We start from the raw sequence: 13,108 nt of genomic DNA on the forward strand, positions 1-13,108 counted from the left end.
ATATATATATATATATATATATATATATATGTGTGTGTGTGTGTGTGAGTGTGTTCTTGTGTGCATGTGTGAGTGAGGCATAAGAATGAAAAGGACACTGTCTTATGAAAGAAGGATAGTTAAAGACAACATGGAAACTGGGTCGGCTAAAAGTGAAGCAGCATCATAAGCTAGTTGAGGAATGAGAGCAGCAACGTGCCACAACCACTTTACCCGCTTTCTTTTAGTTGTCTCAATTTTCCTACATGTGTCCCCACCTACATATATATTCTCTCTCTAGAATTTTTCTTTTTTTCATTGCTTTGGTTAATTTATTATATACTTAGTATAATAATCATGTATTAATGTTTTAGGAAACTATCGCATTCATTAACACCATAATTGGGTGAAGATGATCATTCTGAAAAGACTACAGATTAGGTTCATCAACTGGGGAAGAATCTAATCTTGGAAACACGATGTGTTGATATCCATTTCAAGATAAATGAGACACAGACAGATAAGCAGAAAGAATGCATATATAACATAATATAATGTTACGTTATTTATCAAAACGGAACAACTTGTATTTGTTTAAGATACGATTGGTTTTCTTTTTCGTTTTCTAGTGGAATCTCTTTATGACCTAACATCGTGTGTCAATTTTTTTGTCGCCCCCCTCTGATTCTGATTAATCATGTTGAACTTGTATCAAACTCTTGAGCAAAAATGTTTAAAAAGAAGAAAGAAAGTAGCAGTTCATGCACCTGTTGATATTGTTTGCTAATATGTCCAATGTGTAGGTTGATGTCCGTCAAACGTATCATGATTTTAGAGGAACTCAGAACTTCCCTATTTCCACTGATGCACACATACGCTTCACCTTGGTTGATTATTTGATGATATATAATAATAAAATTTTCAATTAATGGGTTGATTAATAATTAATTAATCCCGTAGCAACCTGGTACCATGTTAGTGTTGTAAACAATAGTTTGTTTCTGATTATGTTTGAAGTAATGGGTGGAGAAAGGTATGTAGCATGGTCCATGGACGAAAACGAAAATGGTAGTGTAGGGCTATGAATAGAGGAAAATGGGGTGCTGGTCCAGGTATAGAGGTATTGACTAAAGTGTTGCAGGAGCAGTGGAAGAGGTTGTATCTGGTTGTGGTGCGGTGAAGGATGCAAAGTAGAAGAATCCTAGGACCCCAAAAATATGAAAGGTCTGAGTCCTTGTTTGCCCTTTACCTGGCATTGATTACTGCTCCCACTCTCTACAACTCACCACATCCAACACTTGGGTAACCATCACTCTTCACAACTCCCACCTTTGTCTCTCCTTAATGCTACTTTTCAGGATCATATCATTAATTCCTAAACATATAATCTGTTGGGTTTTTTTATCAAATTACCCGAAATACAATACGAATCAAATATGAATTTAACCTATGTATAAGATATTGACAGCAATTTTAATCTAAAAATCTTAAAATAATAAATTTATAGATATTGTTTGCCCTTATAGATTTAGACGATTTAGACTTTTGTTCTTGGAAACTTTCAACATAAGCTTCTTTGTCCTCCGATCAAGATTTGAAAAAAAAAAAAACTCTTATATAATTTATAAGAATTAATTAATGATAATTGTTTAATATTGTTATTTTCTACTTTAAACAACACTTTTTGTAATAAAGGTTAACGAAACATGGTGTGAGATGTAAAAAAATTAAATATCAAACTATTTATCAACCAGAGGACACTCTCATATTTGTTGTGTATTTATGATGTAAATTTTATTATATATGTAATTTTTTGAATTCTTGAAAGAAAAATTATAATTTTTCTTTTTTCATTTTCGATCTTTTTAAAGCAGTATATGAAAGCATTTCTATTTTTATGAATAATCTTTTCGTAAAGTTTCCATTGGAGTGTGTCATATATGGGTGCAGTTAAACTCTTTAAGGGGAAAACGAGATAGATATAAAGTCAATAAAAATTACACAAACTTTAGAAGGATATTTATATTGTTTATATGCTAGTTTTTATCTATATTTATCACATAACATTTTTACGAACGGTGAAATAAAAAAGAATATACTCGTAATGAAATACTAGTAACTAGTTTTATACTAAAAAACTTAATCATGAATTGAATATAAAATAAAAAATTGAATAAGTTCATTTAAAATATTCAAAATCTATTTTACCTTGTATTTTTATTTTATTTTTTCATTTTAAAGAAAAAAATGTAAAACTAGTGCATTTTGTTAAAATTTATTTGTATATAATAACTTGTCAACTTAATTACTGCTGAATTCTACCATTTGATTATTGATCCATAAACATCTTTATCTTATCTCTAGATTTTTAACATTTCTAATTTAACTTTATTTTAGAGTATTTTTAATGTAACTCCACTTCCAAAATTCTTTAAAAATTTACGCTTATCATTTAACTTCGTATTTTAAATAATTCTAACTCAATTTTGTATATAAGACATTTTTTGTTCAATTCCAGATATTAAAGAGCATGAACTCACCCACCTTTTGAACATATTTACATTTTTAGAAGTTTTACTAACTTCATTTTTCTATTTTTAATTATCACAATTCGATTAGTGAGTTATATATTTTGAAGCTTTTATCACATGTTCAGGTTTTTGAATTTTATTTAGTTTCACGAACGGATTAGATCAAATTCGACAGAAATTGATTGCATTAAAATGATTTTTTTTATTATCTAGATAAAATTACAAGCTATTCTTGATAGTTGGAATAAAGTTTGGAAATATAAAATTTACTTTAACTTGAGTAGCAATGTGAACCGATCATGGATTCGGTGTCCCTCTCGAATCTTGATGGCGAAAAGATTCTGTTCTAAAGTTTATTCGATGGCCCACTTCAAGGAAACGATATGCATCAACACATTATCACTATGTTTTTCAGAGTTCCCAAACCAATTTTTATTTGTGCCTAACTTTGTCTTCGATTAAAGGACAACATAAACTTTCGTCTTATGCATTAGAACCACTTTCTGTTCGCTTAATTAAGATAACCTCGTAACTCGTTCACTCCTAATAATTCAATTTTCTCAATTATCTTTAGTTTGAATAACTTTAATTATATTAGTTATTAATCTCTTCCATTATGTTTAGTGCTCAAACTCATTTTGTGTGAGTTGCATATGCATATATGCCTTCAACTGCTGAAGTAGACAAATAGATTTTAAGAAATTGAATTAATTGATAATGTGAAAGCACAATAGCCAAAGCGTGCATTGAACTCCTTGTTGATTGTTGTGAGGAACAAACATTGAGTATGGTAATGTTAAATCAAACTCTTTATTGCAAACCATAATTATTATGTGTGCAAATCATGATTATCTGCTTTGATTTATCGTAGCAATCCAGAACAACTTTCTTTCTAGAGGAAACAAAGTGAAGACATTTCTGATTTTCTTTTACGTGTTGTCCAACTGAACTGCTACAAAATCTGCGTTCTTTCTGGAGCTCTTTTAATATTGCTGCTCAAAGTTGAGAGGAAGCATAGGAGTCCTTAGGTAGTAAGACAACTTTTAAATGTTAAAGGCGCAAAATTATATATATATATATATATATATATATATATATATATATATATATATTTAATAACAAAAATAAAAAATGTACTTTTATTATTATAGACTATATACACACATGTGTTGTCATGTCGCACTTATGTGTACGCATTTTTTAAATATACGTAATATTATATTAGTATGTAATAATAATGTAATGTTATTAAGTTAATATATAAAACAAAATTATATTTATTAAAAATAAAGTGAAATATATTAGAAAAGACGAGAGAATAACCGTTGATAAATAGAGAAAAAAAGTAAAAATAACAGTCAATTCTAAAAAGTTTAATAAATAATTATATTTTAAAAGGTAAAATTGATTTTTTAAAATATGGATACAAAAGAAGGAATCTCTTTATATATTATTTTTATAATTATAGAAAATTTTTATTTATTTTATAAGTAATTTTTATTATGAATAGTTACTTTAATTAATAGTTAAATAAGATGAAAACGAATTTATTTAAAAAGTAAATTTTGCAAAATAGTTATTTTAATTTTTAAATTACTTATTTAAAGAGTAAAAGTGAAAAGGTAAGTAAAGTAGATCTTTCTATATAATAATATAGATTTAACGAAAGTGTAAATGTATAAATATGATTATTTTTTATTTATTATGTCCTATAAAACTACTTATTTCTTATAGTTAGTCTAATAAACATAAGATATAACAGCTATAATTCAACTAATATGTATTTTTTATTAGTATAATAAATTGTATTGGTAACTTTTAAAGGTTAACTTTTATGTACAGTTTAACTAATTTCTTTAAAGGTTAACTCAACTTTTTTTTCCAAAATTTTAAAATGGTTTTCATTTTTACAGAATGTTTAAAATGGTCATCATTTTCGCAATTCATGTTTTATTTGGTCATTTTCTGTAACGTCGTTTAAATCATTAACGGAGCATTGTACAGGTTGCACGGTTGTATCAGGGTGTGTTACGTGTACTGTACAAGTGGCTAATTAAAGTTCATTTTTTCAATTTAGAGTAAATTTTGCAATTAGAAAATTTTCTTCATATTCGTCTTTCTTGAGCTCGGATGTGTAGAGGAAGCAGCTAATACTTGACATTTCATCATTGGGTTGCAGTTGCGCTCTTCATTTCAATCTTCCAGTAAATCATCATCAACGAGGTAAGTGGGTTTAGGATTTTCTGGGTTGTGTTTGCTCGTGAGTTATGGTTTTCGTAATACTATTTTGGGGTTTATTTGTCTTTCGATTGTTGTGATGTTCTGCACTAGATGCCCAAACTTCTGAGAATGCACCAACTGCTGAATGCACCAACCGCTGGAACTCAAACAACTCAACTACCAAGGAATGAAGTGGAGATTCAAGCAGCACCACTACCTACACCAGAAGAACCATCTCAGCAGTTTATGATGAAAGTACATATTAGGAGGAAGTCATGATAGCATTACTGCATTTTGACTTTCTTTAAACTTCGTTCAATCTCACTTTTGTCAAACATTGATGTAGTGCATTTTGACAATGATGAATTAACGTTATGAATTTAACTTCTTCCAAACTTAGATCTTAGATTAATTTAATTTTTCCCAAGCTTAGATCAATATCACTTACTTCAATGCTCAGATGAAGATGTCATTTTGAACATGTTAGGACTAATATCAACATAATCAAACTATTTAATTTCTTCATTTAACAATAGTACAAAATAGATTGGACTCTACAAGATTACACACAATAACAATACGAATAATACAATAACAACACAAGTGAACCATATTACTAATTACAGTCTCTTCTCAGCAACCTTCAATGACTTCTCTAAATCATTAATTTGTCTCATTTGTGTCATCATGATGACATCCTTTTCATCGACACTACCATTTGAAAAAGTTGCAGCCTACATTATTGGAGCCACCACTTTATAAATCAATAAACCAAAAATTAAAACCAATTTATTATTAACAGAAAAATAAAAATACATTGTACCCAACATTTTCTACCAATATTCTTTGGAGTTCTTGTCATCCTCAAAGTTGTCATCTCTCTGCAGCTACAACTCGAGGTTAATCCATCTCTCGTTGAACCACCAAAAGTGCACGAAGATTGAGACCGTAACATACCTATATAATGGGATTGCAAGAAGAAGAAGATTGCAGCAACACTAATTGGGAATGAAGGAACAAGATTGTTAAAACTCACAAACTGCTCAAACATTCCTTACCAAAATCCTAGCTCAATTATTTATCCCCAAATATCTAATTACTCCACTTGTACAGTACACGTAACACACCCTAATACAAACCGTGCCACCTGTACAATGCTCATTAATGCTTTAAACAGCGTTACAGAAAAAGACCAAATAAAACACGAATAACGAAAATGAGGACCATTTAAAACATTCGATACAAATGATGACCATTTTAAATATTCTGTCAAAATGAAGATTATCCACAACAAACACTATGAAAATGATGACCAAAAATGTATTTAAGCGTGTAATTTTTTAGTCTAGAAAGTTATATATATATATATATATATATATATATATATAAAATTATCAGTACACCTATATTTATTAATTTTTCATACAAAAGATATTATACGTGTTAACCGATATTTTTTAAGAAACTAATACTCTTTCTCGATTAATAGTTACGATGTGATATTAGTGTAAAATATATTTAATTTAATTTAAGGATAAAAATATTTAAAAGAGAGTGGATATTCCATTTTAGATTATTTTTCAACATGTTTTTTCCTCTAGTTTTCTCTTCATCTCACAATTCCCTCTTCTTTCTTATTGTTCTCCCTAACGTGAGAAGTTTATAACATATTGTGGTAAGAAATAATTCTCATCTCCCTTTTACCAATCAGTAATTTGAATCTGAATCGGAGAAGAGAGAGACGCCTGCGGGTTTCGGCAACGGCAGATAAGAAGTGGAGGAACCGAGTTAAGTTCCGAATCGCGAAACTCAGATATCGAGGTTTGAGAATTGCGGAATGTCTCTGAAACCGTCGTACTCGGCGGAGAATCTGATGCTTCCGGTATCGGATCCTCCCAACGAAGAAGACAGAGAGAGGCTTTTGAAGAGCGATAGTAAGACCTTCCGAGGACGAAGGATTTACGCTGCCATCTCTTACATGTCATGTGCAGGTTCAGCTCACTCTTATTATTCAGTTTTTGGTGCATTTTGTGTTCTTTTAATTCTCCAATTATTTAACTAATCGCAAAAATTAACACCACATTTCATTCTCCGCGTGTTTTTAGATTTTGATTAATTACTTGCTAATCTCAGTTTTTTGTTGCCTTGTAGTGCTCTTGATACTGTTCAATAAAGCTGTTCTTTCCTCTTATGGCTTCCCGTCTTCGAGTATCGTCACGCTTCTTCAGGTTGTTCTACATTTTCATTTTCATTATTATTATTTGCATTAAAATTATAGTTCTTTCCACTCTGAACAATAGGAAATTATGAACTGGACTAGAATGTCGGGGGAGGAAAATGTCTGGGACTCCTTTGTTTGCCAAAGGTTAAAATCAAATGGTTAGAATTGGACTATGATCAGGCTCATGATATTCTTGATGTAAGGGTAAATCACCTGTTTGGAAAGAAAGTCCTTGGAACTGCATTCAATCAGTCAATCTCTTTTACATGCAACATGTGATTTGAAGTGATAACGTTAATGTATGTTTTAAGAACTTAGAGGAAAGATTAACAGTTTTAAGGATTTTTTTGGTTTTTCCTCATCTTGTCACTACAAGAATGCTTGGCTGATTATACTCCTGTTACAGTCCTTAGTTTCTCAGTGATTGAGAATCAATCTATGAGACATGTAAATAAGGTTAAACTTTCACCTTGATGCCACTTTCCATGATTAAGGGATATAATTTATGTCAAAATTCTTTGGAGAACCAAAATGATGACTCATGTAGCTTCAGGGTATGTTTGGGGAAAAGGGAAGAGGGGACAAATTTAGAATTTAATTTGAATGCACAAATGATGCAAAGGTTTTTACACCATATTAAAATCACAAATTATCGTGCGTTGACTTCCAGTCGCAAATTTTAATCGCTATAATCCAATCATAAGTTGCCATGAAAGATTAGTTTGTAACTTTTTTAATAACTACTTAAAAAGTCATATTTATGATTATTCTTGATTGTTTGCAGTATTTAATTTTTTGCCACTGCATGAAAATTAAACTAATTTATGAAGAGATAGTATATGCATTGAGTGTAAAGAATTCTTTCACTATCATCTATTCATGGACAGTCATGAATAATAATTTGTTAAATTTTACAATAACTACCTTAGAGATCATATGATGATTTCTAATCTATTGACACCACATAGTAATTAAACTCTAAATATATACTAATTTATCATTTTATTTCTTTAGTCTTAAAAATTTATAAAACTAGAGAATGCTTTTTCGAAAACAAAAATTTCTCCTCCTTCAGATTTAGGAGATTAAAATGGAGGTTTAATCTATAAATTGACTGTGCTACAGTAAGCTTGCATTTTCATTTTATTTATTGACTCTCACTATTTTTCCCAGTTTGCTACTGTGCCATGCCATATCTTCCTCCGATTTGCTCTATCCATGCTTTTGAGCTTCTTTCTCAACTGAAACTTAGGTTTCTAGCAATCAAACAAAATCCCTACAGTAGTTGAAGTTCTTAAATTAAGGTTTATACAAGTTAGTTAAAGAAATAATGCAAAAGTTACATTTCACACTTGATATTGAAATGGTATATTAAATGTCAAATGTGTACGAAAGTGTGTGGTTTCTATACCTTGGTTGACCACTTTGGCCCTGCAACTTGAATACAAATCAAATCATCCTGGATCTTCATTAGACCTTTTTCACACTTTTAAACATAATTCTACGCTTCTTACCACTGCAGATGGTATGTTCATGTTGTTTTCTTTATGTATTGAGGCGCTGGAGGATGATTTCTCTCATAGCAGGCGAATCAGTTATTACAGCAGATAACTCGAAGAAGTTTGTGCCACTGAGGACTTTGAAGCACACTCTTCCTCTAGCAGGAGCATATTTACTTTACATGGTATGCCCTTCCTTTTATTTGTAGGAAAAATTTTCGATTGTAATTTGTTCTGTTTTTTTATTTTTTCATCCACTTCTGTTCAAAAGTTAGTCACTATGGAGTCTGTTCGTGGAGTAAATGTTCCAATGTACACCACCCTTAGGAGGACCACAGTGGTATTTACAATGCTTGTAGAATATATGCTGATGGGGCATAGGTACACATCTTCTGTCGCTTTCAGGTAGATTACTTTTTTTCAATTGCATGATATGACATACAGAATTACAGATCCATATTGTGCTCAAATAAATTTTTGATTATTTAATGCATGTGAAATTTTGGTGACGTATGTGAAATGTATAATTTAGGTAGAGTGGAAAATGTTCCACAGTCCTAGAAATACAATAAACCATTCATGTATCTTCTCCTAATAGCTTATCTTAACATAGAATTGGACACTATACGACCAAGTGGTTAGTGGTTAGGCTCGTGCACTGTGCATTGTTGATACTTAAGCCCAGTGGCCTTTTGCAAGAAAGGGCATTGGGAGACTAATTTAGTGACAAAATATTTTTAGGACTAAAGCAGTGAAAAAAGAATCTGAAGGATTAATTTGGTGGCTAAAACTTTTTAGGAACTGATGTTTTGTAATGACTGGTGTTTCTTTGGATGACCAAACTGAGTGAGTGTTTGCTCAAAAGAAAAACTAATGGTTATCTGTTTATTTATATATTTGTCTCCCTTTTGTCCATTATAACTCAATGAAGTTAAAGTTGAAAATTGTTCTTTGATTGAGCATCTCCCTGATTCCTTCATTTAACTGAAATTTGTAAGGTTGTTATCAGTGTTGGCTTGATTGTCTTCGGTGCATTTATTGCGGGAGCACGGGATTTCTCCTTTGATACCTATGGCTATGCCCTTGTTTTCCTGTCAAACATCACCACAGCTATATATCTTGCAATGATAGCCCGTGTTGGTCGTATTCCTATCCTATCTCTCGTTCAGAAACTGGAAGTTCTATACCCTTTGTCTTAGTTGGACTGCTGTTTCTTATTTGCTTTGCATTGTGTCTTTTTTTCAGGAAAAACTAGTGGCCTTAATAGCTTTGGCCTTATGTGGTGCAATGGTAAGCTGATCGATTGTACAAAATGTCCTATCAAACTTTTCTTTTCGGTGGTAAAAGCAATTTTGCTTCTAACATCTCTGTGATTTGAAATATTTTTTTCTTTGGTGATATAGGTATCATATGTGGGCCCTTTTTGTTTATTTGGACATTAGTACAGGGTGACTTGAAGATGACACTCAACTTTCCATACCTTTTTTCACCTGGTTTTATTGTATGTTACGGTTGGGCTTTCTCCATTTACTAATTAGCAGTATTGATCCTTACTTGCCAAAATATAATTTTTTCTATCCTTCAAAGTTGTCTAGAATTAATCATATAATCAAATTTCTTCTTCCCTCTTCTGCACTTTGCTAGCTTGGGCTATTTTCTGTCTCATTTTGTTGGAAAGAGGGTTATATGCTTATGCAGTAAAGTACACTTGAAAAAGTGCAAACAGGCCTAGTGTGATTTCTATCATGTGTTCCACATAGCTATTCTGTTGACAATTTGATGGTATTTTGTAGCAATCTGCTGAGCATTTTGGCTCATTTTAACTGCGTGGCCAAAGTTTTTTTTTTTTTTCATCAATTTAAATGTCCATAACGTTAGTTCATAGAGAAACAACTGCCAAATGGGTTATAGCAATCTGGTTCAAGTTTTAAAATCCAGGTTCGTCTTAATATTTATATTTTGACAAGCTGTAGTTTTTATGTGTTTTGGGGTGCAGGTTGTTTTGTTTTTTTCCTGCATACTTGCTTTCTTCCTGAATTACAGTATTTTTCTGAACACAACTCTCAATTCAGCTCTGGCTCAGACAATATGTGGTAATCTGAAGGTTTGTTCACTCGTTAGCTGTGTTGCCATAAATGTGTTTTGTATTGTTCCAGATTGGCACTGATAATGTATAAGCGTTCTATTTTATGGTGTCATCATAGTACCTAATTACTGCATTGACTTTTGCAAGGACCAAGTAGGTGGAGTGAATATTTTCTGGTAAATTATAAATTTGACAATTATTAGGGTAGAAACAGAGGTGCGGTGGTGCACTTGCCTATTAAAACTTGGAAACTGGGGAAATCTACTAGTACTTTTTGGTGTGGAGTGAGAGAGAGAGAGAGGGAGCAAGTATAAGGAACTATTAATTGCTTATGACATTGGTTCGTGTTAAGAGGATAGGGTGCACTTGGTTGTGAGGCAATTCGAACTGTACTCTCTGAATAGTGAGGGGTATTTAAATATGAATTTGGCTCTCGTATTCGTCAGAGAGGATAAATTGTAATGATAAATGTACATTAAACAATTGATGAAAAAGAAGACTTCACATTTTAGTGCAGAATAGTTGTTTCTGATTGATGGGTCATAGTAATGATCTTTGATTGACATAGGGAAACCCTTAATTAAGACTTAGTGCTAGAGTAGGATTTTATCTTTGGTTCCTCCCTTTTTATTGAATCAAAATATGCCACTTCTCAACACAATATTGTGCTTTGTTTCTTATTTTAGAATACACCAAAGATAGGATATGTTTACCTGACGCGGCCTACTTAAAACTTACTACAATATCTTCATTTTAATTGGATTAAGGTATATATTGTGGTGTAAACTCATTTCTACAGTCCTTCTTACATTCATTTTAGATTATTGCCATAGTTGAGGATTGTATTTGATTTTTATGCACGGACTCTAAATATTCTGAATAAATAAATGTCCAGGATCTATTCACTATTAGCTTTGGCTGGATAATTTTTGGTGGGCTACCATTTGATTTTGTGAGTATTCTTGTCCCGACTGATTTTTTATCATTTGAGGTATTTTTCTTGTTGATATGCCTTTTTGTTGCAGTGGAATGTATTGGGACAACTTCTGGGTTTTGTGGGCTCTGGTTTATTTGCCTACAATAAGCTCATCGGCAAATAACTCCCTCAAGTTTGTGCAGTTGATGTATTCATGGGTTAGGAACTACCATTTGCATCTGTTATCTGACCTTCACTACATCCCTTTACAAGGAGAACCTTTAGAAGGAGAAATATCTGAATTGATTCTACAGTACTCTAATCTAATTTATAGGGAGATTTTGTTGTCAAAATTGATATCAATACATATCTCATGGCCTTAGTACATTCTACCTGCCTTTGATCCAGCGATGAGTTCACCTACATGGAGGGAATTTTTTTGAGTTTACATGTATTTATTCATTTTTTTTGGGTGGTTGAAGAAGTCAGGATCAGAGAAGGGACAGTAAGCTTAACAGTTTTTGAGGTTCGAATGTAGGATATAGATATCCATTTCTGGACTTCACATGTATCTGTTCGTTATACTTTTGGGAAAGTAAGCTAAACGAGAGTCAATTATAAGATCATATTTATATCCCAAACAGAACTTATGCTGCTTCTCTTTGGTCTCTCGATTTTTTGCCCCATGTATCTCATTTTTATTTTATCGAATAAAATAATAACTACCGAAAAAATTGCTTACTTACCGAAATAGCTGAAATGTCTGCAATTGTATTATACCAATTCAATTTTATTTGAATAATTAAAAGCCAAAGGTCAAATATAAATAGTTTAAATGGTTTAATTTTAAATTTCACAAAGATAATAATTTTAAATTATTGTTGCTTTCTTTATCTGACATCTAAGTATTTTTTACTGTTTTTTACTCCTCTAAAATTATATATTTAAAATTGCAAATGTCGTTAAAATTAACTTTTTAAATTTGTTTTTAATTTTTTATATACAGTGGAAATTAAATTGCCCTGTCCAAATTAAGAAATTTAAATTAAAAAGGTTTGAATTGATTCATACAAACAAAAATTAAAACAATACTAATTACAAGCATCACCAAATACTCAAAATTTTGAAATTTCTCACTCGATCCAACTTAAAAATTGTATTTAGCATGGTTTATGATTGATTAACATTCTCATCAATTACAGGTAACATGATGTGATAAAAAGAAAAAATAAAAGAGAATAAATGTGTAATAAGTGTAAACAAAATTAAGGTCTATGTGTATCATTGTTTTTTTTATGTAATATTCTCTTTTTAACTCACTAACCAATCCTTTAAACTAAGCTAGTCCTTTTCAATTCTAAGATTATGGAGCACAAAAATACATTCATTTATCCAATATTTTTTTACTGAATAACATATTATATATTTATTTATCCAATACATATATATATATATATATATATACATGTATTATGTATATATTATAAACAAATAACAATAATTGTAATAATGTCATTGAGACACAAACAGAGATAAATGTCTTGATGTTGTTAAAATTGACTTTTACTTTATTTCTTAATTTCTCAACTTGATTTTATAAAATTTAATCATGTCTATAGCATGTGTTTATTTCTCTTCCCTGATAAGTAAAAGAGA

The 13,108-nt window shown here is 31.0% G+C and overlaps 1 protein-coding gene across 6 annotated transcripts; it reads left to right on the forward strand.

The window, feature by feature from the left end:
- The first annotated feature begins 6,323 nt into the window (after nucleotides 1-6,323).
- LOC114163366 (UDP-N-acetylglucosamine transporter UGNT1-like) lies at nucleotides 6,324-12,089 on the forward strand. Of its 6 annotated transcripts, XM_028047639.1 has the most exons (10): nucleotides 6,324-6,721; nucleotides 6,882-6,958; nucleotides 8,474-8,635; nucleotides 8,722-8,855; nucleotides 9,460-9,590; nucleotides 9,696-9,740; nucleotides 9,854-9,951; nucleotides 10,447-10,554; nucleotides 11,432-11,488; nucleotides 11,562-12,089. In XM_028047639.1, exons 1-10 carry the CDS (start codon nucleotides 6,568-6,570, stop codon nucleotides 11,634-11,636), a joined length of 1,041 nt encoding a protein of 346 aa, XP_027903440.1. In that variant the 5' UTR covers nucleotides 6,324-6,567; the 3' UTR covers nucleotides 11,637-12,089. The 6 variants fall into 6 exon arrangements, 5 of the variants coding, with proteins under 5 accessions (XP_027903440.1, XP_027903438.1, XP_027903439.1 ...); XR_003599412.1 differs by having other exon boundaries at nucleotides 10,447-11,303; nucleotides 11,432-12,089; XM_028047637.1 differs by having other exon boundaries at nucleotides 11,432-12,089.
- Nucleotides 12,090-13,108: the final 1,019 nt, after the last annotated feature.

The sequence above is a fragment of the Vigna unguiculata genome, chromosome 9 (assembly GCF_004118075.2).
Source record: "Vigna unguiculata cultivar IT97K-499-35 chromosome 9, ASM411807v1, whole genome shotgun sequence".
Classification (NCBI taxonomy): Eukaryota; Viridiplantae; Streptophyta; class Magnoliopsida; order Fabales; family Fabaceae; genus Vigna; species Vigna unguiculata.

Excerpts from the sequence above, each read along its gene's own strand:
- LOC114163366 (XM_028047637.1), top strand. The coding sequence starts at position 6,568 with ATGTCTCTGAAACCGTCGTACTCGGCGGAGAATCTGATGCTTCCGGTA. Across the intron at positions 6,959-8,473 it reads GTATCGTCACGCTTCTTCAG|ATGGTATGTTCATGTTGTTT; the intron begins GTTGTTCTACAT and ends TTACCACTGCAG. Across the intron at positions 8,636-8,721 it reads GAGCATATTTACTTTACATG|TTAGTCACTATGGAGTCTGT; the intron begins GTATGCCCTTCC and ends TCTGTTCAAAAG.